We start from the raw sequence: 26306 nt of genomic DNA on the forward strand, positions 1-26306 counted from the left end.
ACTGCTTGTCAGGACACATGTGTCACAGTTACACCGCTCTGTACTGATATACAGTAATATTATATATACTTTTCTATAGCTTCTATACTGCTTGTCAGTACACATGGGTCACAGTTACACCGCTCTGTACTACTACTGATATATAGTAATATATATCCTTTTCTATAGCTTCTATACTGCTTGTCAGGACACATGTGTCACAGTTACACCGCTCTGTCTGTACTGATATATACAATAATATATATACTTTTCTTATTTTCTATAGTTTCTATACTGCTTGTCAGGACACACGTGTCACAGTTACACAGCTCTGTCTGTACTGATATATACAATAATATATATACTTTTCTATAGCTTCTAGTATTACAGTGCAGCATTTTGGTGACTAACAGTGTATAGTTGTACAGTAGGCCATTGCTGTATCTTGCAGCTCTGTGTCACTGCAAGTATCCATCCATTCCATTTTCTTCCAGTGATTTGGACCAATAATACCACTGATTAGAACGAATAATTCCAGTGATTTTGTCATTTTCTTCCAGTGATTTGGACCAATAATACCATTGATTAGAACAAATAATTCCAGTGATTTTGTAATTTTCTTCCAGTGATTTGGACCAATAATACCATTGATTAGAACAAATAATTCCAGTCATTTTGTAATTTTCTTCCATTGATTTGGACCAATAATACCATTGATTAGAACAAATAATTCCAGTGATTTTGTCATTTTCTTTCAGTGATTTGGACCAATAATACCATTGATTAGAACAAATAATTCCTGTGATATTGAGGTGTTTGTGTTGCTTAGCTTAGCCGTCCAGCGACCACAGTGCACCTCTTTTTCTCTTTTCTTTGCATCATGTGCTGTTTGGGGCCAATTTTTTTAAGTGCCATCCTGTCTGACACTGCAGTGCCACTCCTAGATGGGCCAGGTGTTTGTGCCGCCCTCTTGGGTCGCTTTGCTTTGTCATCCAGCCACCTCGGTGCAAATTTTAGGACTAAAAATAGTATTGTGAGGTGTGAGGTGTTCAGAATAGACTGGAAATGAGTGGAAATTGTGGTTATTGAGGTTAATAATACGATAGGATCAAAAGTACCCCCAAATTCTATGATTTAAGCTGTTTTTGAGGCTTTTCTGAAAAAAAACACCCGAATCCGACAAACATTTTTTAGGGAGGTTTTGCCAAAACACCCGAATCCAAAACACGCCCGCGGAACCGAATCCAAAACCAAAACACAAACCCCGAAAAATTTCCGGTGCACATCTCTAATATATATATATATATATATATATATATAATAAGATTTTACTCACCGGTAAATCTATTTCTCGTAGTCCGTAGTGGATGCTGGGGACTCCGTAAGGACCATGGGGAATAGCAGGCTCCGCAGGAGACAGGGCACTCTAAAGAAAGATTTAGTACTATCTGGTGTGCACTGGCTCCTTCCTCTATGCCCCTCCTCCAGACCTCAGTTAAGGAAACTGTGCCCGGAAGAGCTGACATTACAAGGAAAGGATTTTGGAATCCAGGGTAAGACTCATACCAGCCACACCAATCACACTGTACAACTTGTGATAAACTTACCCAGTTAACAGTATGAACCACAGCTGAGCATCACTCAACCGATGCTACATAACCATAAACAGAGCATCAGATAAACCTGATGCAACCATAAAATAACCCTTAGTTAAGCAATAACTATATACAAGTATTGCAGAAGAAGTCCGCACTTGGGACGGGCGCCCAGCATGCACTACGGACTACGAGAAATAGATTTACCGGTGAGTAAAATCTTATTTTCTCTAACGTCCTAGTGGATGCTGGGGACTCCGTAAGGACCATGGGGATTATACCAAAGCTCCCAAACGGGCGGGAGAGTGCGGACGACTCTGCAGCACCGAATGGGCAAACACAAGGTCCTCCTCAGCCATGGTATCAAACTTGTAGAATTTTGCAAATGTGTTTGAACCCGACCAAGTAGCAACTCGGCAAAGCTGTAATGCCGAGACCCCTCGGGCAGCTGCCCACGAAGAGCCCACCTTCCTTGTGGAATGGGCTTTCACTGATTTTGGATGCGGCAATCCAGCCGCAGAATGAGCCTGCTGAATCGTGTTACAGATCCAGCGAGCAATAGCTTGCTTTGAAGCAGGAGCACCCACTTTGTTGGATGCATACAGGATAAACAGCGAGTCAGTCTTCCTGACCCCAGCCGTTCTGGTTACATAATTCTTCAAAGCCCGGACTACGTCAAGCAACTTGGAATCCTCCAAGTCACAAGTAGCCGCAGGCACCACAATAGGTTGGTTCAAATGAAAAGATGACACCACCTTTTGCAGAAATTGCGGACGAGTCCGCAATTCTGCCCTGTCCATCTGGAAAACCAGATTGGGGCTTTTACATGACAAAGCCGCCAATTCTGACACACGCCTAGCCGAAGCTAAGGCCAACAGCATGACCACTTTCCACGTGAGATACTTTAGCTCTACAGTCTTAAGTGGCTCAAACCAGTGGGATTTCAGGAAACCCAAAGTGCCACTGGTGGCACAAAAGGGCGCTGAATATGCAGCACTCCCTTAACAAACGTCTGAACCTCAGGCAGTGAAGCCAGTTCTCTTTGAAAGAAAATGGATAGGGCTGAAATCTGGACCTGTATGGACCCTAATTTTAGGCCCATAGTCACTCCTGACTGTAGGAAGTGCAGGAATCGACCCAGCTGGAATTCTTCTGTAGGGCCTTCCTGGCCTCACACCAAGCACATATTTTCGCCATATACGGTGATAATGCTTTGCTGTCACGTCCTTCCTAGCCTTTATCAGCGTAGGAATAACTTCATCTGGAATGCCTTTTTCCGCTAGGATCCGGCGTTCAACCGCCATGCCGTCAAACGCAGCCGCGGTAAGTCTTGGAACAGACAGGGCCCTTGTTGCAACAGGTCCTGTCTGAGAGGCAGAGGCCATGGGTCCTCTGTGAGCATTTCTTGCAGTTCCGGGTACCAAGTCCTTCATGGCCAATCCGGAACAATGAGTATTGTTCTCACTCCTCTTTTTCTTACAATTCTCAGCACCTTTGGTATGAGAGGAAGAGGAGGAAACACATAGACCGACTGGAACACCCACGGTGTTACTAGTGGTCCACAGCTATCGCCTGAGGGTCCCTTGACCTGGCGCAATACCATTTTAGCTTTTTGTCGAGGCGGGACGCCATCATGTCCACCTGTGGCAGTTCCCGTCGATTTGCAATCTGCGTGAAGACTTCTTGGTGAAGTCCCCACTCTCCCGGGTGGAGGTCGTGCCTGCTGAGGAAGTCTGCTTCCCAGTTGTCCAACCCCGGGATGAACACTGCTGACAGTGTGCTTACGTGATTCTCCGCCCAGCGAAGAATTCTGGTGGCTTCTACCATCGCCCACCTGCTCCTTGTGCCGCCTTGGTGGTTTACATGAGCCACTGCGGTGATATTGTCTGACTGGATCAGAACCGGTTGGTCGCGAAGCAGGTCTCCGCTTGACTTAGGGCGTTGTATATGGCCCTTAGTTCCAGGATATTGATGTGAAGGCAAGTCTCCTGCCTTGACCACAGCCCTTGGAAATTTCTTCCCTGTGTGACTGCCCCCCACCCTTGGAGGCTTGCATCCGTGGTCACCAGGACCCAGTCCTGAATGCCGAATCTGCGACCTTCGAGAAGGTGAGCACTCTGCAGTCACCACAGGAGAGACACCCTTGCTCTGGGGGATAGGGTGATTAACCGATACATCCGAAGATGTGACCCGGACCACTTGTCCAGTAAGTCCCATTGGAAGGTATGGAACCTGCTGAAGGGAATGGCCTCGTATGATGCCACCCTCCTTCCCAGGACTCGAGTGCAGTGATGCACTGACACCTGTTTTAGTTTTAATAGATTCTTGACCAGTGTCACGAGCACCTGAGCTCTCTCTATCGGGAGATAAACCTTTTTATGGTCTGTGTCTAGGATCATGCCTAGAAGAGGCAGAGGAGCTGTAAGAACCAACTGCGACTTTGGAATATATAGAATCCAGCCGTGTTGCCGTTTCACTTCCGGAGAAAGCGATACGCTGTTCAGCAACTGCTCTCTTGATCTTGCTTTTATGAGGAGATCGTCCAAGTACGTGATAATAGTGACACCTTGCTTCCGCAGGAGCACCATCATTTCCGCCATTACCTTGGTGAATATTCTCAAGGCCGTGGAGAGACCAACCGGCCACGTCAGAAATTGGTAATGACAATACTGTACCGCAATTCTGAGGTACGCCTGATTAGGTGGATAAATGGGGACACGAAGGTATGCATCCCTTTTGCCCCGAGACACCATAAAATCTCCCCCCTTTTTTAGGCTTGCAATGACCGCTCTTAGCGATTTCATCTTGCACTTGAACCTTTCCAGGTATATGTTCAGGGATGTTAAATTAAATAAGGGTCTGACCGAACCTTCCGGTTTCGGGACTACAACCTGGTGGAATAATAACCCCCTCCTTGTCGAAGTAAGGGAACCTTGACCACCACCTGTTGAAAATACAACTTGTGAATTGCAGTTAACCCTGTTACCCTCTCGCAGGGGGAAGCCGGCAGGGCCGTCAGTGAGGAGGCATCTTCTCCAAATCCAGCTTGTATCCCGGAGACACAACATCTATTGCCCAGGGATCTAATAGGGAGTGAACCCACTTGTGGCTGAACTCACGAAAGCGTGCCCCCACCGGGCCTAGCTCCGCCTGTGGAGCTCCAGCGACATGCGGTGGATTTTTTTTTTTGCAGAGTTCGGGGAGGACTTCCCTGGGAACGAGCTGTTCCATTGCTTATTCTACAGGACACGTCAAGCAGAAATCGACATAGCTTTGACTCTAGGACCCAGTATACTCATGTCTCTTTGGGCATGTTTTATATATATATATACCTATCTCTTAAGACAGCATCTTCAATATATATATCTCTATATATACATATATATATATCTATATGCCTACTAGGGTCTCAATCTCTGCTGATAAGGTACCTGTCCACGCTGCCACCGCGCTATAAACCCATGCCGACACATTCGCCGGTCTGAGTAGCGTACTAGAATGTGCGCGCTATCTGCAGGATACCTGAGAATAGCTAGTGCTACCTTCTGTGCAAACGTGACACCCTAGGGGAAGATTCTCATCACATCCTGGCCCTAGTGGGGAAAGGATACTGCCTGAGAATTTTTTTGTGGGAAGCTGCAGTCTCTTGTCTGGAGATTCCCGCTCTTTTTTCTCATGAGAGGAGGGAAATTTACCTCAGCTTTCTTCCCCTTGACATGTGTACCCTTGTGTCAGGGACAAATGAGTCATCAGTGATATGCAAATCATCTTTTATTACAATAATCATATATTGAATACCTTTCAGCCATTTTGGCTATAACTTTGCATTATCGTAGTCGACACTGGAGTCAAACTCCGTGTCGATATCAGTGTTTATTATTTTGGATAGTGAGCATTGTGAGACTCTGAAGGTCTCTGTGACATAGGGACAGACATGGGTAGATTTCCTGTCTGTTCTCTAATCTTTTGTGCAATAAATTCACCTCAGCACTTACACATATCCAAACAGGTGTCGGCGTTGTCGACGGAGACACCCTCTCACACACATATTTGCCCTATTTCCTCCTTAGGGGAGCCTTTTACCTCAGACATGTCGACACACACGTACCGACACACCACACACACAGGGGATGCTCTATTTGATGACAGTTCCCCCACAAGGCCCCCACAAGAGAGAGTATGCCAGCACACACCCCAGCGCTATATGACCCAGGAATCACACAGTAACTTAGTGTTAACCCAGTAGCTGCTGTATATATTGTTTTTGCACCAAATTTATATGCCCCCCCCCCTCTCTTTTTACCCTCTTCTATTGCAGGGGAGAGCCTGGGGAGCTTCTCTCAGCGGATCTGTGGAGAGAAAATGGCGCTGGTGAGTGCTGAGGAAGAAGGCCCCACCCCCTCAAATCTATGGGGCCAGATGGGATACATCCAAGGATACTAAAAGAACTTAAAGAGGTGCTGGTAGCACCATTGACAGAATTATTCAACCAGTCATTAGCTACAGGAGTAATTCCAGGGGACTGGAAAAGAGCAAACGTAGTCCCACTGCACAAAAGTGGAAGCAAGGAAGAGGCAAACAACTACAGACCAGTAAGTCTTACATCAGTAGTAGGGAAATTGATGGAAACACTCTTAAAAGAAAGAGTTGTAGATTATCTCAAATCCGGCAATTTACTGGATCCCAAACAGCATGGATTCACTGGGGGGAGATCATGTCAAACAAATCTTATTGACTTTTTTGATTGTGTGACTAAAGTGATGGATAAAGGTGGAGCCATGGATATAGCTTATCTAGACTTTAGTAAGGCTTTTGACACAGTTCCACATCGCAGACTGCTAAATAAACTTGAAAGTTTGGGATTGGATATTAGGATTATTGAATGGATAAGATCTTGGTTGAAGGATAGAAAACAGAGAGTTGTGGTAAATGGAGTGCATTCACAGGAGGGAAATGTTACCAGTGGAGTACCCCAGGGATCTGTACTTGGACCAGTGCTTTTTAATATCTTTATTGGTGACATTGCAAATGGCATTAAAGGGAAAGTATGCCTTTTTGCAGATGACACAAAGGTATGCAACAGGGTAGACACACCAGGTGGGGTAAAACAAATGATTGAGGATCTAGGTAGATTAGAGGAATGGTCAAGAGTCTGGCAATTACAGTTTAATGCCAAAAAATGCAAAATCATGCACTTGGGTCTCAAAAATCCTAAAGCTAAATACAGTATTAATGGCACTATACTGGAAACTACTGAGGAGGAAAGGGATCTAGGAGTCACTATTTCAGATGACTTAAAGGCAGGTAAGCAATATAACAAGGCAATGAGGAAGGCTAGTCAGATGCTTGGCTGCATTGGGAGAGGAATCAGCAGCAGAAAGAAAGAAGTAATAATGCCACTGTATAGGTCATTGGTACGGCCTCATCTAGAATACTGTATTCAGTTCTGGAGGCCATATCTTCAAAAGGATATTAATACATTAGAAACTGTACAAAGGAGGGCAACTAAAATGGTGCATGGCCTACATCACAAAACATACCCAGAAAGACTAAGAAATCTCAATATGTATAGTTTGGAGCAGAGAAGGGAAAGGGGGGACATGATAGAAACTTTCAAATATATCAAGGGTTTTAACAAAGTCTAGGAGGGAAACATTCTCCAAATGAAGAGAAGCAATAGGACACGAGGACATGCACTGAGACTGGAGGGGGGGGGGGGAGGTTCAGGGAAAATTTGTGGAAAAATTATTTCACAGAAAGGGTAGTGGACAAGTGGAATAGCCTCCCATCAGAGGTGGTAGAGGCTAAGACAGTAGAGCAATTTAAACATGCATGGGGTAGACATAAGGATATCCTTACAAAGAAATAAGGATCAAATAAGGTTAGAGATAAAAATAATATTAAAAAAAAAAAAGGGGCAGACTAGATGGGCCAAGTGGTTCTTATCTGCCGACAAATTCTATGTTTCTATGTTTCTCAGCGGCGGGCTTCTGTCCCGTTTCTGTGTAAAAATAATGGCGGGGGCTCGTACATATATACAGTGCCTGACTGTATATATGTATAATTTTGCCAAAAGGTATCTTAATTGCTGCCCAGGGCGCCCCCCCCCTGCACCCTACAGTGACCGGAGTGTGCGGGTGTGCTGTGGGAGCAATGGCGCACAGCTGCAGTGCTGTGCGCTACCTTAAGTGAAGACAGGAGTCTTCTGCCGCCGATTTCGATGTCTTCTTGCTTCTGCTGCTTCTGTACTTCTGGCTCTGCGAGGGGGACGGCAGCGCGGCTCCGGGAACGGACGATCAAGCTTAGGTACCTGTGTTCGATCCCTCTGGAGCTAATGGTGTCCAGTAGCCTAAGAAGCGCAACTTAGCTGCAGTGAGTAGGTTTGCTTCTCTCCCCTTAGTCCCACGTAGCAGAGAGTCTGTTGCCAGCAGAAGCTCTCTGAAAATAAAAAACCTGACAAAATACTTTCTTTTCTAGCAAGCTCAGGAGAGCCCACTAGGAGCACCCAGCTCTGGCCGGGCAGATTCTAACTGAGGTCTGGAGGAGGGGCATAGAGGGAGGAGCCAGTGCACACCAGATAGTACTAAATCTTTCTTTAGAGTGCCCAGTCTCCTGCGGAGCCCGCTATTCCCCATGGTCCTTACGGAGTCCCCAGCATCCACTAGGACGTTAGAGATATATATATATATATATATATATATATATATAAACACTACTGCTCGGCCTACAGTCAGTCCCATGACATCTGATGATGATGACGCTGCGGAAGCAGGTAAAGTGTCCATTGTAGTACAGGTTATGTTTGTTAAGGTATTGCCATACACATTTTTTATATTAAATACTAGGTCCCTCAAGAGAAGTCTTGAGCAGCAGTAGGTGGCCTCCAGAACCACACAAAAAACAGACACAACAAAGAAAGCAAGGTCTGATGGCCACTCCCAACCACAGCAGACTACCCCGCCACGAAGATTGTCTACAGTTTCTTCGGTCCCACCACTCCAAAGTTTGGACACACCTCCAAGACGCCAATCACATTCCCCTCATCTTGATGGTGAGTAAGAATCTAAAACATAATACAATATTAGTCATCTCTTAATGATCCATTTACTTATACTCATAAAATGGCCAACCAGCCAAATCATGCATACTTACCGAAGGATATAAAATATCAAATGGAACCAAAGCCAAATTGCCTTTCTCATACATCCTATAGGATGCTGGGGACGCTTCAAGAACCATGGGGTATAGACAGGATCCGCAGGAGACATGGGCACTTTAAGACTTTGAAAGGGGTGTGAACTGGCTCCTCCCTCTATGCCCCTCCTCCAGACTCCAGTTTAGAATCTGTTCCCAGGCAGACTGAATGCACAACTGAGGAGCTCTACTGAGTTTCTCAGAAAAGACTTTATGTTAGGTTTTTTATTTTCAGGGAGGCTGCTGGCAACGGTCTCCCTGCATCGTGGGACTTAGGAGAGAGAAGTCAGACCTACTTCTAGGGAGTTTAAAGGCTCTGCTTCTTGGCCACAGGACACCATTAGCTCCTGAGGGTTTGGAACACTAGGTACGCCTAGAGGTTCACTCCCAGAGCCCGCCGTCACCCCCTTGCAGAGCCAGAAGTCAGAAGACAGGTGAGTAGAAGAAGATAGAAGACTTCAGTGACGGCTTTCTGAGGTACCGCACAGCGATCGCGCTGCGCGCCATGCTCCTATACACAGCGGCACTGCAGGGTTCGGGGGGGGGGGGGGGGCACCATTGGCAGCATTAGAAACCTCTTTTATGGCTGACAGAGTGAAATTGAAGTGCCTTGGCACTAAATTTGTATCCACGCCGGCATTATTTGTTTTAGGCTGAAGTGCGCCATGTAGGGGGCGGGGCTTAGCCATCACAGCTCTCATCAGCGCCATTTTTCTCTCCAGAGCTGCAGAGATGCTGGTCCTTCCTCACCACTGCTATAACAAGTAACGGTGCAAAACGGGGGGGGGGGCTAGCAAATTTGGTCAGCTACAGCTCAAAGGGGCTGTAGCCCGTAGAGGACTGGGGAACCTCTCCGATGGCATACATCAGAAAAGGTAGGAGCTGGTCCCAATACCTTTTGTCCTGGGCGACTGCCCTCCTGAGCATCTGCTTGAGTGTGTGGTTAAAATGCTCCACCAAGCCATCAGTCTGGGGATGATACACTGAGGTGCGAATCTTCTTAACCCCCAGCAGCTGATATGAGTCGAACATCGGCCGGGACATAAAGGGGGTCCCCTGGTCAGTGAGGACCTCCTTGGGTATGCCCAGGCGTGAGAAGATCAGCAATAGTTCTTTGGCAATGGTTGCTGTCTTCATATTTCTTAGAGGGATGGTTTCAGGGTATCATGTGGCATAATCAAGGAGGACTAAGATATACTGATGTCCCCTTGCTGATTTTTCTACTGGCCCCACAATATCCATCCTAATCCTTTCAAAGGGAATGGAAAATACCGGACTAGGGATGAGGGGAGCTCTGTACTGGGGCTTTGGTGCGGTACGCTGGCAGATGGGACACTCATGACAGTACTGTGCTACCGACGTTCGGATTCCCGGAGAGAAAACTGCTACTGTATCCTCTGCAGAGTTTTCTCCTCCCCCAAATGTCCATCCCACAACTGTGAATGGGCAGTTTCCAGGACCAGAGGCTGATGGAACCGTGGTACTATAAGCTGCTCAACTTTCTTGCCCCGTTCCTCAACAACCCGATATAGTAAATCCTTCTCTACTATGAAATAAGGGCTGCCCCCCCTGGGTAAGGGCAAATACATTTTCCCATTATAAGTACAAATGTTCTGGAAAGCATTTGCAAGGTTCGGGTATTACCTCTGGTCTCGTCCAAAATCCTGAAGCGACATGACAGTTCCCAATGTCCTTTCATCACTCACTTTCTCCGGATTGGTCGGCTCTTCTGGCATAGACGTACCAACTCCACACACACACACTTGGTTCCTGAGGACTTATTCGACCTTCGAGACATGAAGCTGGGAGAGGAAGGCAGCTCCTCGAGCTGAAACTTCAGCAGTTCCGATAGGCTAGGAAAATCTCATCCCAGGATCAAAGGATAGGGTGAGCGCGGGGCGACGGCTGCCACCAGCTGGATTGTCCGACCCCCGATGTTGCACTGGAAATTGCACTCTGGGGTACTTGCGAGTGGCACCAAGGATGCACAGCACCTCAACCGCAGGTAAGATCTGGTCAACGCCTTCAGAGACCGACCCGCTGAGATAATTGGCAACTCACTCCTGGTATCGACAAGCCCCTGGATTGGCCGTGCTGCAGTCTGGAGGGTCACTTGGAATCGGGAGGGCACAGATGAACCCTTGCGACACAGCTGTAAGCTGGTTGCCCTGATTTCCCTGCTCCGCACTCCATAGGCTCAGGTTGTTTGGTACAGTCCTTTCGAATGTGGCTCTGTTTCCCGCACTCATAGCAGATGACCGGATTGGTCCGGGCCCCTGTTTCCAAAGGTTTGTGGGTCCAGGGTCTTGTGGCTGGTCGAGTCTCTCGGTCTAAGGGCTTAGCCGTTTTCCCCAGCGCGCATATCTCTCCATTGCAGCAGCTAGATCCTCCATATTTTGAGGGTCAGCCTGGAGAACCCACTTCTGCATTCCTCCAAGACCCGCACACAGTGGTCTATGGCTACTGTCTCCACCACTTGGGCAGCCATATTCCTTTACGGCTGAAGCCAAGACCTCGCCATTTTTAGAAGTTCAGCCAGCTGGATTCGAGAATTCACTTGTCGAGGTCCAATGCCAGTCCTGGAACCATTGGGCTTTGCAGGCCTTGGTTACGCTGATGCGACCCAATATGGTAGCTTAAAGCTGCGAATAGGTGGGTACTTGGTACGCCAGGAGGTCATGGTATGTTTTCTGGGGATCCCCCATCAACTATGGGGCCAGCTTATTCACCCAGCTATCCTCTGGTTATTGCAGATGTGTGGCTGCGCGCTCAAAGGTCCCCAGGTAGGCTTCCACATCGTCTGAGGGACACATCTTTTGCAACGGCCTAGGCTCCTTATGATGCTGTCGCAGGAGACCCACTTCATCACGAATCAGACACAGGGTTTCCTGCTGAGCCTGTACTTGTGTTTGGAGAAGCTGCATCTGGGATTGTTGCCCCGCAGCCACCATTTTTGAGAAAGGTCGTTACCGAAGACCGAAACGCGTTATTTGGAAAAGGAGCTGCATATTTCCGGGACTTCCTGCTGATAAACCCGTGGCGGTGGTGCCAGGCCCATCAGCCTTGGACCAGTTTGTTTATTTTAACCAGCCCACCGCACGGGCACCCTATGGTGAGAGATTTACATTTCCACGCATGCACCAATCACCTTATTGCCTGATTTTGCACAGAGATCCAAACCATCACTGCACCTTAACCAGGTCTTGGGCGACCAATCGTGGTACTCACCAGGAAATAGTTGTTTGGGGATTATTCCCCCAGCAGGATTAGATGCACGAGTCACTTTCCCATTTTGTTCTTGATATATGTACATGTGTTGTATTTTTTAGCTCAATAAATACTGTTTTTTACTTATTGTGTTATATGTATCAGCATAAATAAGCCATTTAAAAATATCTGGCATGCGATATATGGGATTATTGTTCGAGTTATATTTGCAATCCTCTTTAAAGGACCAAGCGCCAGGGGCAGGGCCGGACTGGGACTAAAAATAGGCCCTGGCATTTTTGAAGCACACAGGCCCACCTCTGTGACTCCTCCCCTTACTATTCCTGACTCCTCCCACTTATTAGTCTATGTTCTTACAAATATAATTAATATTCTAACAACATACAGGCGTACATCATTCTCTATTAAAATATACACAACCAGTGGTCGAAGTGGAAATTTTTAAGTGGGGGTATGGAAATGTGATGTTTGTAATTAAGCGCGCGCCGAAGGCGCGCGCGCTCCGGAAAAGGGGGCGTGGCCACTCAAAGGGGGCTTGGCCTTCAGTGTAGATTACCACACCATACACCCCTTATACGCATTATGCACCACAATAGTAGGACCCCTTATACTATCTAGTACTGCTGCCCCTTTCACATTATACCACACAGTATGAGCCAAAATTCACATTACAGCACCCGGTATGAGCCGAAATTTACATTATATGCCCCCGATAGTGCAGTGCCAGGTATACAAATGCCCCCACAGTGCCAGGTATACAAATGCCCCCACAGTGCCAGGTATACAAATGCCCCCACAGTGCCAGGTATACAGATGCCCCCACAGTGCCAGGTATACAGATGCCCCCACAGTGACAGGTAAACAATTGCCCCCACAGTGCCAGGTATACAAATGCCCCCACAGTGCCAGATCCACAAATGCCCCCACAGTGCCAGGTATACAAATGCCCCCACAGTGCCAGGTATACAGATGCCCCCACAGTGCAAGGTATACAGATGCCCCCAAAGTGCCATGTATACAGATGCCCCCACAGTGCCAGGTAAACAATTGCCCCCACAGTGCAAGGTATACAAATGCCCCACAGTGCCAGCCAATTGCCCCCACAGTGCAAGGTATACAAATGCCCCCACAGTGCCAGGTATACAGATGCCCCCACAGTGCCAGGTATACAGATGCCCCCACAGTGCCATGTATACAGATGCCCCCACAGTGCCATGTATACAGATGCCCCCACAGTGCCAGGTAAACAATTGCCCCCACAGTGCCAGGTATACAAATGCCCCCACAGTGCCATGTATACAGATGCCCCCACAGTGCCAGGTATACAAATGCCCCACAGTGCCAGGTATACAATTGCCCCCACAGCAGCCAGTGCTGCAGCTGCTTACCGCTGCTGCACTGCTGCTGCTCCTCCTCCTCCGGGCTGTGAGGGAGCGTATAGCGTTCAAACCAGCCGCCGGTTCGTGAGCCAATCAGAGCTCGCGGACCGGCGGCTTCTGATTGGCTGCCGGTCCGCGAGCTCTGATTGGCTCACGAACCGGCGGCTGCTTTGAAGTCCGCTATACGCGCCGCGCCAGACACAGCCGTGCTGGCGGGCGCCCGGCGCTCTCACCCCCATCCCTCACAGCTCTCCAATCCTGACAGCTGAGACGCGCTACCGCCGGACTGAGCGGCAGCGCGTCTCAGTGACCGCTGGACCGGCCCACGTGGCCATCGGCCCTTCTGGCATTTGCCAGAAGTGCCAGATGGCCAGTCCGGCCCTGGCCAGGGGTACCCTCCTTAAACCTCTAGAATTCCCGCAGCCACATTAGTTAGGGCCCGTAACAACTCCTCCATGGTGGACGGGATGGATGCATGATATATGAATCTCTCGTCTCTTAACATACACCACCAAACCAAAATTCCATTAAAAAAACACACAAAACCCTCCCCCCCCCTTTTTAAAAAAAAAACTAATTGACACATACACCCTGGCTGGTTACTAATCTGACCAGAGGAAGTTTGCAGAGTCTGTGGAGATTGTCAAGACTTCAGCGGCTCTTGCAGCCGCTGGGTTCCCGCTGCGCTTGGTGCATCCAGCAGAGGGTCACTGTTCGGGTGCCAACTTGTAACAAGTGACCTTCCACCAGACAAGATGCTGACACAGTTGTATGAAAGAAATTATTATTATTATTATAATTATTATTATTATTATTATTATTATTATTATCATCACAGCACTGAGGTCATGGGTTCGATTCCCACCATGGCCTTAACTGTGCAGAGTTTGTATATTCTCCCCGTACTTGCGTGGGTTTCCTCCGGGTACTCTGGTTTCCTCCCACATTCCAAAAATATACTGGTAGGTTAATTGGCTCCCAACAAAATTAACCCTAGTGAATTTGTCTGTGTGTACATGTGGTAGGGAATATAGAATGTAAGCTCCACTGGGGCAGGGACTGATGTGAATGGGCAAATATTCTCTGTACAGCGCTGCGGAATATGTGTGCGCTATATAAATAACTGGTAATAAAAATTATTACCAGTTATTTATATAGCGCACACATATTCCGCAGCGCTGTACATTTTTGTGTATCAACAGCATACCTCCCAACATGACCCTCTCCAGGAGGAACACAATGCTCTGCTCCTGGACTTCTTTCTTAATTTAGGATTGCCTGATTTAAGCTTTTAAATACTTGGGGGTTAATGTAATAGGGTCAGAGTTACCGGAGTTGCGATACTTTGGGTGAAAATGCCTGTGTTTTTAAAGCGGCAATCATTTACAAGCCAAAACCAACCTGTTTTGCCTTATAAATGATTGCCGCTTTAAATATAAAGGCATTCTCACTCGAAGTTCCGCACCTCCGGCAACTTGGACCCTTTTACATTTACCCCTTGACTTTGTCACAGACAAGAAGCACCTTTTGTCCTTATCTGGAACTTTACCAGTTTGTGCTATGGATAACGACCACACCCACTTGTGTCATGGGACATATAGTGAAATTGTTCAGTGCTGAAATGCACAAACGTATGGAAGTTAAAGCTTATAATGTTATTTGGGTCTCAGGCCCCCAACTTTTACTTTTCAAAATTACATTTTGCGTATAGCTGAGTTGTGTCATAGAACAATATTTTGTCATACTTAAAAAAGGCCACAGTGATACATATATAACATAACTTACCTTTGTCCCAGGAGGGAACTCAGCAAAGCTTGTGTATGGTGTAAGAAATGCAGTTGCAACCAGCACTCGGCAAAGCTTACCACTGTTTCCCAAATAATTAACAGAGCTCTTAATTCCTTTAGTAAAGGGTTATAGCTAATTTTTAAATAGAGCCCATCCAGTGTTTTAACCACAGGGGTATATTTACTAAAAGTCGGTTTGGGTCGATGTTGATAAATTTTTGGTCGATGTTGGGTCTAAATCCCACATTTACTAACAGGTGATTTTTGACTTTTTTTTTTTAAAAGATGATGTCAAAAATCATCTGTTAGTAAATGTGTGATTTAGACCCTGAAACCTAATATTGATCAAAAATCGACCAAACAGCGACCAAAATCGACTTTTAGTAAATATACCCCACAGACTCAATTTAGGCAGGCAACTGCAGTGCTGACATGTTTTGCTCTTCCTACAGAGGCACAGATGTTCAAAACTAAAAACTAGAAAAATGTAAGTCAAAAATTGTAGACTAAACCATTTCTTTGCACTAAACACAGCTTTACATGGGCTGTTGCATTCATATGTTCATAATGCAATGATGAAAAGCATGTTTGTTCAAGTGCAGTACATTGCCACGTTGCAATCATGTGGACTTAGAGTAATGTAGAGATTCTATAGTGCTTATTTAGGAATTTAATCAGATGTGTGGCTTAACAGGTTTGCTGTCTGGCAATTTGCAGAGAAGACCATTATTATATAAAGCTTCTGTAAAAGGAAAGGAATATGGGATAGTTTCTGTCACACATACAGTATAGATTTTCAGACCTACAAGATACAAAGCCCCCAAACTGTCTGTTGACAGCCGTCTTTGTATGCACATACCACAGGAGTCAGAAATGCACTCCGTGCGCCAGTAAGTGTCTGCATACCAGCTTCCTTTCAAAAACAACTGTACAGAGGGAGGGAAGTGTGTTTCAATTTACTGGCTCAGTCTATGCTAAGAGGTTTGGTTGATGAGTTGCTGCTGTGAGATGTAACAAATCTCTTTTAGCAGAAAATGAATGGAAATATTTGCAGACACTCAGACTTTTATTATAGAAAGCTTCATTTTATATACTTGTATTATTAAATATACATCAAAACTTAAATCAGTATAAAAACAACCCATACACCCCTAATGTTTCTCAGTGGTGAAAAGATGATGTTTATGTGTTTCCTGCATTCCTTTATAAATAGCTATTGAGATACTGCAATGTTTCTTTAATAACTCAGCATAGGAATACGCAGAGTGAAAAACAGTCCTGTACAAGTACATCTAATGGTCCCAATATACTTGTGCAATGCTCCGCGACGTGACATTGTGGGGCATCGCACCGGCAGTTCAGGTGCAATGAAATCGCACCTGAATTGCCAAAGTGATTACCATGCGTTCATGCGATAGAACGCATGGTAATCACGTGATAGGCCCGTCACCGCCGAGTGGGAGCGCACGGCGGGTTCCCATTGTGCATCGCAGTGCGATATATCGAAAGACTGCGTAAGGAATATAATATGATAGCAGCAGCATAAACACGCCGTCTGTGCTTGCAGAGCGCTGCTTGGTGCATCACTTTGGCCTGCAAGGGGTTAAGGTTTTTTGTAGTGGGAGGAACGTTGAGTGAGGAACTGGTAGGCCATTGGCCGGATTGTGGAAAGGGGCTGTACAGCCTGGATATAGGTGGCTAACCCACCATTTCCTGCCTCTTTCAGTGTCTTCACGCAGGCAGTGCAAGTATTGTTCATTTATTCAGTAAATATACTTTAATTTTTCTTCTCTTTTTTCCTTATCTTTTTCCTTATCTTCTCTTTCCTATATTCCTACTGCTACATTCATCCTATTCCTAACTTTTTTATTCTTCTTCTTCTACTTACTGCTTGTTTTTTATAACATATTGGAGGTGATTGCTGGGTATTCCCCCACCCCCCCTTGCTGTGACTCCTCTCCCCCCTGGACATGTCGGGGTTACGAAACCCCCCTTCCCGTCCTGCACGCAGCGCTGGCCTCCCCGCCCGGCTGTTAGATTCCCCTGATGTTCCGCCGGGTCGGGGAAGCCCTGCTGCTGCGGATGCTGTATCTGTGAGGGAGACCAGGGCTGTGCGCGGCCGAGCTCGGCCGCCCGCCCGCGCTCCCCCACGTGTGTCCTCCCCGTCTCCTTCCCCGCTGCGATCAGCGGCTGGCGACGGAGCTGCTGGGGCTGCCATGGAGACCAGGGCTGTGCGCGGCCGAGCTCGGCCGCCCGCCCGCGCTCCCCCACGTGCTTCCTCCCCGTCTCCTTCCCCGCTGCAATCAGCGGCGGGGGACGGAGCGCCGGGGAGCAGGAGAAGCCTCAGGCGGCCTGCCAGGGACGGTGTTTTACCGTCCCTGGCCCCGCCGCTTCTTACAGCGGGTGGCCGCGCGGGTCACGTGGGGCGGGGGCGGAGCTCCCGCCCGGCGGCCCGGCGGCTCTCCCCACTTCCCAACACGGCTGCCTCAGTTAATGGGCGGGTGGGGGGTCGCGCGGCAGATGGATTACTGCCTGCGCGTGCGGACAACATGGCGCACAGCAGGGGGGCCCACATGAGGCATACCCCCTCTGTGCCACTACCCCCCCCACCCGTGCGGTCAGCGCCCTCCCGCGTTGGGGTGGGGCGTCGCCCCCGCTCCGCGCCAGCGGGGGGGGCATTATCCATTACAGATAGTGCGGGGCCGGTCGTACGGGGGCGGCCCGCGCCCGCCCGCGGTGTGCCTGCCCGTCCGACCTCCCCTTTCGCGGTGGGGCCCGGGGCGTCGGGCCCATCCAGGACGCCCGCCTTGGCAAGTGGCTCGGCCGCCGCCCGCGGCCGCGCGCCTCCTGGCAGACAGCGGGCGGGGTCGCGCCTGCCAGCTAATCACCCCACTAGGGGGCGGCGTGCGCAGGCGGATCACGACCCAGCACCCACTCCCCGCATCCATTTTTCAACTGCCGACGCTTCCGCGGTCAGCTCTCAGTCCGACGTCGGACTCCTCCCTTCTAGTGGCGACGACTCTCCTGTGGCCGACGCTCGGGTCGGTAGACAGTCGAGGGGTCGGCAGTCTATACGCGGTCTGGCGCAGCCAGACGGTGGTGCCATGATTCCCGACAGTGAGGGATCCTCCGGATCCTTGCTCCCGACGGGAGGTTTGCGTACCGCACGTCGGGCGCATGACGCGCGGAGGAGGTCCGTCCTTACTTCACCTGCCCCTGCGACTGCACCCTTGGTGGACGCCTCCGTCTTGTCCGCCATTTGTGCCGCTGTAGTGTCAGCGGTGGCTCCCTTGTTATCCTCCGTACCCGGGGGACTGGGGCGGCCCACCGCTTCCTTGGCGGATAGCATTGCGCAATCCCTTATTCCACTTCTGTCTACTGGGGCAACTACCCCCCCTTTTGCCCCGCTCCCGGTGGCTGCGGGACCGGAGGCGGTGCAGGGGAACAATGTCTCTTTTGTCTCCCCAGCCACGGTAGTCGGGTCGGCAATGGAATCCGCCGGTGTATCCACGAGTCGTTCGGTGGCCGGAGGCGCGGACGGCGTGCCCTCTCGAGCAGGTGAGTCTTCCTCGGACCCTGACTGGTCCAAGGGGAGCGCTAGCGGCTTGGGTTCGGGTACTCGCTCCAGCGCCTCTAGCATAGGTAGCAGCGCAGGCAGGATTTCCGGCAAGCGCAGTAGGCGCAGGCGTCGGGGCACAGATTCCTCCCTTGCCTCTACTTCCTCGGAGGGTCTGTCCTCCTCAGATGGCGGCTTGCACAGGGTGAAGCGTCGTAGACAACGCAAGCGGCGGTATTCCACCTCGTCCGCGTCCCAAGTATCGGTGGAATCAGACACCGTGCACTGCGCCAATACGGCGGTGCAACGTGGACTCAGGCCCCGGATCCGGGACCGTATCCGTAAGGGCCAATATGTGAACATTTTTGCCCTTACCAGCGACGATCGCAAAGCCTTGCTTTCGGCTAAGAAAAAGGGGCAGGGTAGCGAGGACACTTTGCGGTCCTACCAGAATTGGGTCCGCTGCATGTTGATCTTTGCGGCGTGTTACCTAGAGACGCGCCCGGATGAACATATGAACGTGGTGCGCTATCAATTTCTTATACACGTTCTGTACCATAAGTACAAAGGGTCTGCCTGGCGGCGCTACGACGAGGATTTCCGACGCAAACAACATGGCCGGGAGATCTATAACTTTGGTAAAAAAGACGTGGAATTGTGCTCTGAACTGACACAAGGTCCGGCCGCCACAGATGACGGCGGCTCGGCAAGACGATGGGCAAAAAAACCTGCCTCTCGTTCTGCCGGCTTTCGCGGAGGCGCAGGGCGCGCGGGGCATGGGAAATGCTTCGCTTTTAATAATGCACAATGCGACTTGGGGGGGCGATGTCGTTTTCGCCACTCCTGTATCAGATGTGGCGGGGGCCACGGCATTAAAGATTGCCCCAGTCCTGGGACCGGAAGTGCTTTTGGCTCGCAGCCCCGACAGAGTCGCGCTCCCGCGGCCACCGGCGCTAGCCACAGCTCCCACCCCAATTAGACTTTGCGCGCTCATTCCCTGGCTGCGACGATACCCGCGGTTGGGGGACGCCCGATTTTTACACTCAGGTTTCGCGTCGGGTTTCCCCTTGCCGATACATGGACGGGTGGGTCCTGGGACGGGTACTAACCTGCGTTCGGCTCGGGAGTTTCCGGACGTGCTCCGGCACAAGGTAGGGGCGGAGGTTACCTTAGGGAGGATGATAGGCCCTTTCCGGGAGCCCCCCTTGCCAGACTTGGTCTTGTCCCCCGTAGGCGTAGTGCCCAAAAAGACAGCGGGCAAATTTCGCCTCATCCAACACCTTTCCTGTCCTGCGGGGTCCTCGGTTAATGACGCTATCCCTGCTGACCAGTGTAGGGTCGTTTACCTGTCCTTTGATTCGGCCATTGACACCGTACGGTCTTTTGGCCCAGGGGCAGTTATGTGTAAGTTGGACATCCAGTCTGCGTTTCGTCTCCTTCCGCTGCACCCTTCCGCCTTCAGGTTTATGGGTTTTAAGCTGGACGATGGGTACTACATAGATCGGTGCCTCCCTATGGGTTGTTCTATCTCTTGCGCCTACTTTGAGAGATTCAGTTCCTTCCTCCACTGGTGTCTCCAGCAGGCAACGGGGGAACGGGGAATTTCCCACTACTTGGACGATTTTCTGTTTATCGGCCCCTCAGACTCCCCTCGCTGCGTCAACCTGCTGCAGGGGGCTCTGGCCCTCTTTGCGCGCTTCGGGGTTCCGGTTGCACCAGAAAAGACGGAGGGACCCTCCGCCTCCTTGGTTTACCTCGGGATCCAGATTGATACGGTCAGGGGTCTCTGTAGGCTTCCCTCGGACAAGGTGTTGCGTTTACGTGACGGTATCATATATGCGCTGTCCGCGGGCAAGCTCACTCTCAAACAGGCCCAATCCCTATTGGGCCTGTTTAACTTTGCTTGCAAAGTTATCCCCATGGGCAGGGTTTTCTGTAGAAAATTGGAACGGGCTACCGTGGGGGTTAGACGCCCGCATCATTTCCTCAGGTTGTCCCTCGAAATCCGTCGGGATCTAAGCATTTGGGACGAATTTCTTGTTCGTTTCAACGGCACCTGTATTTGGCAGGAGGCGATCGTGTCTAGCCCGACCCTGGAGCTTTTCACGGACGCCTCCGGCGCTTTCGGGTTTGGCGCTTACTTTGCGGGTCGTTGGTGTGCCTCTCCTTGGCCGCATGCCTGGCTTCGCATGGGCCTCACTACGAACATGCTGTTGCTGGAAATTTTTCCTATTCTGGTCGCTTTAGACTTATGGCGCGATGCCCTGCGTAATAAACATGTTGTCTTCTGGTGCGACAATCTGGGCGTGGTTTTTGCCATCAACCGCCAAAAATCCACGTCCTTGCCGGTATTGCGGGTCATTGCGCAGATAGTCTTGTTATGCTTGGTCAACAACATTACGTTGCGAGCAAAACATGTCCCTGGCGTGCGTAACGAAATTGCAGATGCCCTGTCACGCGGCGATTTGCAGCGATTTAGGCGCTTGGCTCCTGCAGCTCTCCTCCATGGGGAATTATGTCCTGCTTCTGTGTGGCAGGTCATCCACCCGGAATGGAGGCGTTAGCCCACAGGTCATTGGCCCCTGCAACTTTTGCGGCCTATCGGGCCGCCTGGGAGCGGTGGTGTCGCTTCATCCGGGAGAGAGGCCAGTGTGGTAAGACCTCTCATGATTTACTTTTAGATTACATCTGGGTTCTGTACTCCGACGGTATTTCGCGGGCGTCTGTTAACAGGGTTCTGGCAGGTATCTCTTACTTTCTGCAGCTGCGGGGGGAAGCGGATTTTACGAAGTCCTTTTTCCTCCGGCGGGTGTTGAAAGGTTGGGCTCGGGCCACCCCGCCCCTCCCGGATACCCGCCAGCCGATCACCGGTGCTTTGCTGAGGCGGATTTTGGGATCCCTACCGAGCATTTGCTTTTCGGGATACGAGGTTCGCCTCTTCCGGGCGGCCTTTACTATGGCCTTCCACGGTGCGTTCAGGGTGGGTGAGCTGGTGTCCGTCTCTCGGGCTTCGGTCTCGCCCATGCTGGAGGCCCACGTCGTCATCCGCCCCGACGGTTTATGGTGCAGAATTCAGCGATCCAAGACTGACGTAGCCGGCAGGGGGCAGTGGGTTCGAATGGGTCCGGCTCGTGCGCGGGGCATTTGTCCAGTTTCCGCGGCCCGGGCATATTCGTCCATACGGCCTCCAACGCCCACCGGGTGGCTCGTCCACTGTGACGGCGCCCCGTTGACCAGATATCAATTCCGGTCGGTTTTGGGGCGTTGTATTTTGTACCTGGGTCTATCTCCGGCCGACTATGGGACTCACTCTTTCCGCATCGGCGCTGCTTCAGCTGCCGCTGCGGCGGGTTGGTCCGAGGTCGAAGTCCGGGCACTGGGTAGGTGGAGGTCTGGTGCAGTCAGACGCTATATCAGGCCTTTTCCTCCCAGTGCGCCCCTTTGAGGACTAGCCGCTCGTCGCAGTTGCACTTTGTGATTGCGGGGGCCTTGAGGAATTTTTGTTTTATCGTTGGTTTTAATTTCGGCTTTTGCCGGCTAGCGAAGTTTCGTTTTTGCCTCAAGTCAAATTGGGCGGCCCCCCCCCCCCCCCACACTCCCCCCCCGTTAGGGCTGCAGTCAGGTTTCTCATTTACATACCTTATGTATATCCCCCCCCGTTAGGGCTGCAGTCAGGTTTCTCATTTACATACCTTATGTATATCATTCCTAACCTTAGCACACCTTATTTTGCAGGGCGGCGGTTAGATCCGCACTTTCTATGGTTTGTCGGCCATTCCTACATCTACTGGCTGTCCGTGTCGGCTCTGGCTTGCGACACCGCCCGGTTTCCGGAGCTGCAGGCTGTGCGCTGGTTGGGGCGTAGAGGCCTCCGCTGGGATGGCCTGCGGGACTGGCTTCGGGCGGCAGTTGGCCGATTTGGGTACCCCCTGATTTTGGTCTTGCATCGGGGGGCAATGATCTGGTACGCCGCTCTGGGCTCGACATTCGCCTCGAAATCAGGTGCCAGCTACTGGAACTCATGGCTGACTGGCCGTTTTGCCTCATCCTCTGGTCGGACATCGTTCCTCGGCGGTCTTGGCGCGGAGCCTTTAACCCCGGGGCGATTGACCTGGTTCGGAGGAGGGTCAATTCGGTCGTTGGTCGTGCTGTCCTCCAGCATGGCGGGCTGGTTGTGCCGCACGGTGGCATTTCCTACCGTGACCCGACACAATACCGGTCTGACGGGGTGCATTTGTCCCCGGCTGGCATGCTTATCTTCCTGGAGGACATTATTTACATTCTTAGGTCCCTATAGATAGCTCTTTTCTGTTCATAGTTCATTAAGTCTCTCTAGTTAGTTTTTTCTGTTTTTGTTGTGTGGGTTTTTAGTTCGGTGGCGGTGGCAGGTTTGTAACCTGGCAGTTGGCCGGTTTTCAGAACGGTTACTTAAGTTTAATGATGAGTTCACAGTTAGTCAGTTTGGGTGTATTTATAGGTAATTTATATCTTTTAGAATTAGTTTACGGGCATCATTTTCACAAGTGGGCCCATATAATTAGTATAAAACATATGTGGATGTCGGGGCCGGTGGCCCAACTTTTATCCCGTAGGGGCGGAGCGTACCTCCGTCCCTGCAACCGTTGGGGGACAGGGGTAGTGGCAGAAGGTCGACCCCTGTCCTTGGATTTTTGATTCTCGATGTCTGGGATGGAGGCAGCAGGCCGATCCCGGAACATCTGGGGCAGGAGGCTCCCTAACACATATGTTTTTTACTGCTTGTTTTTTATAATGTTTATCACCCATGTTACATTTATTATGTTTAACCGTTCTTCTCCTCGCCACCTTTAGTTAGAGAGGGAAGTCTGCATTTTAGTTTTAGTATTTAATAGGCCTCCCTCTCAGTCAGAAAATAAAAGCTGACCCCTTTCACGCCAACTACAGTTGTGGTGTCTTTATTTCATAAGATAAGTGTGCTTGAGTGGCGCGTGGAAGCATCTGACGTGTGAGGTTTAAGACTGCGTAAGGAATATAATATGATAGCAGCAGCATAAACACGCCGTCTGTGCTTGCAGAGCGCTGCTTGGTGCATCACTTTGGCCTGCAAGGGGTTAAGGTTTTTTGTAGTGGGAGGAACGTTGAGTGAGGAACTGGTAGGCCATTGGCCGGATTGTGGAAAGGGGCTGTACAGCCTGGATATAGGTGGCTAACCCACCATTTCCTGCCTCTTTCAGTGTCTTCACGCAGCCCGCCCTCCCGCCCCCAAAAAAACCGGAACAGAGTTGGTTTTGGTTTTACTATGGGGTTCTTTGTGTCGGCTTTCGGTGGCCGGTTTTCAGAACGGTTACTTAAGTTTAATGATGAGTTCACAGTTAGTCAGTTTGGGTGTATTTATAGGTAATTTATATCTTTTAGAATTAGTTTACGGGCATCATTTTCACAAGTGGGCCCATATAATTAGTATAAAACATATGTGGATGTCGGGGCCGGTGGCCCAACTTTTATCCCGTAGGGGCGGAGCGTACCTCCGTCCCTGCAACCGTTGGGGGACAGGGGTAGTGGCAGAAGGTCGACCCCTGTCCTTGGATTTTTGATTCTCGATGTCTGGGATGGAGGCAGCAGGCCGATCCCGGAACATCTGGGGCAGGAGGCTCCCTAACACATATGTTTTTTACTGCTTGTTTTTTATAATGTTTATCACCCATGTTACATTTATTATGTTTAACCGTTCTTCTCCTCGCCACCTTTAGTTAGAGAGGGAAGTCTGCATTTTAGTTTTAGTATTTAATAGGCCTCCCTCTCAGTCAGAAAATAAAAGCTGACCCCTTTCACGCCAACTACAGTTGTGGTGTCTTTATTTCATAAGATAAGTGTGCTTGAGTGGCGCGTGGAAGCATCTGACGTGTGAGGTTTATGTGTTTTAAAAAAACACATGCAATCGCACTGCAATGCGATAAATATTAAGTACAGCACTTAATTTCTTGCGACGCGACATTCAACTGGCGTGCCCACGCATCGCGTCACATGGTACCTAAAATGTGAATACAATCCTTCGATGTATCTCACAGATGCGGTCGAAATCGAAGGATTGTACGTAACTGATATCTCACAAGTGTATGGGCTACATAAGGGTTTTATACAGCAAAGCTGTTCTATCTCAGCACATGAGAAAAGCTTTCTTTGGGCAGCAAATGACAGTAAATATCTTTTTTATTTTATAAGCTTTGTCTAGAGAGAAATGGGCAAATATATACGAAAATACAATATTCTATGTTTGTTCCTATGGATAATTTCATATAATTCGTGTAAAGTCATAATTTAATTCAATCAGCTGGTTCTCCTGAGTACTGTCATACAAAAGGGGTGTATTTAAGGTGATAGCATACTCACCTACTATTTGCTTAGCCCTACAGGAGATCTAAGAAGGGGAGATCAAAGGAGTTGGCATGGGGGGCATGACATTCTGATTTGCATTCTCATGGCTCCACCCCATTACAAAATGCCACAATTTCCAGCATCCTACCATGGCTGGAAGGACTTTATTATGAAATCCACCACAAATCACACCATCATGTCCCTGTCCCATCCACTTCACAAGATAAGTGAACAGGATCAGTGGCAGGCTGGGCTGGGGAGTAGGGTGACATCTGCCCCTGGGCCGGTACTCTTTTAGACATTTAGGGCCACAAGTTGGTGGGAGTCAAACAGAGGATACAGTTCAGCCACAATTAGACCACAGTGGCTGAGCAGACACAGTGCAAAAGCAGTCTACAATATATCAGATTCCCTGGCGTCGGTCACATGATGCCTCTCTAAGCAGCACCGTTGTTGGTCCCTGGCGTCGGTCAAATGATGCCTCTCTAAGCAGCACCGTTGTCACAATGCACTGTCTGTCTGCTAGATTACAGGTTGGAGGATGATGCTGGCCATCCAACAATTACTGTTGTGGGTGTATCTATGCATTAATTGGTGGATGGCTAGAGTATCCACCAATCAGAGGAAACTACAAATGCATTGGGAGAGGAGGAACAGAAATGAAAGCACAGTAGCAGGAGGAGATGGCCACCCAATAGATCTGAGGTCTATTTTTTTTAATGAATACTTTATACAGGAGGATATTTATGGCATATGGTTTTAGTTATATGATGGTGGGGGGCAGTTATGAGACATAATTGTGTGAGATGGTAAGCGATTATCTGACATAATTGTAGGTGGGAGGGCATAGGCGTGCGCACGGGGGGTGCCTGGTGTGCACAGGCACCCTCTAATGTCCGGCACCCACGGCACACATGCCTGCTGCTGCCGCCGATTCCCATCTCTTGACGCTGAAGGGAGGAGAGCGCTGCACGCGTCTCTCCTGTCCCTCACTGTTTTCCCGTCTCCGGCAGTCAGTTAAAATGTCTCTGGCTGTCAGCCAATCAGAGCTCGCGGACCGGCTTTTGATTGGCGGCCGGCCCGTGAGCTTTGATTGTCTCACAAGCCGGCGCTATATTTCAAATGGGCGCCAGAGACAGGGACTCTGTGAAATGTGAAGTGAGGCGCTCGCCTACCCTCAACGTCAGAGACGGGAATCGGCGGCACTGGCAGCAGGAGGGTGAGCACAAATGGG

General features: G+C 49.6%; 1 protein-coding gene across 2 annotated transcripts; it reads left to right on the plus strand.

The window, feature by feature from the left end:
- Positions 1-16676: 16676 nt before the first annotated feature.
- On the plus strand, positions 16677-24534 carry LOC134928065 (collagen alpha-1(I) chain-like). Of its 2 annotated transcripts, XM_063923341.1 has the most exons (3): positions 16677-18720; positions 21256-22340; positions 22394-24534. In XM_063923341.1, exons 1-2 carry the CDS (start codon positions 17133-17135, stop codon positions 22161-22163), a joined length of 2496 nt encoding a protein of 831 aa, XP_063779411.1. In that variant the 5' UTR covers positions 16677-17132; the 3' UTR covers positions 22164-22340; positions 22394-24534. The 2 variants fall into 2 exon arrangements, with proteins under 2 accessions (XP_063779411.1, XP_063779410.1); XM_063923340.1 differs by having other exon boundaries at positions 16677-22340.
- Positions 24535-26306: the final 1772 nt, after the last annotated feature.

Source organism: Pseudophryne corroboree, chromosome 5 (genome assembly GCF_028390025.1).
Source record: "Pseudophryne corroboree isolate aPseCor3 chromosome 5, aPseCor3.hap2, whole genome shotgun sequence".
Taxonomy (NCBI): Eukaryota; Metazoa; Chordata; class Amphibia; order Anura; family Myobatrachidae; genus Pseudophryne; species Pseudophryne corroboree.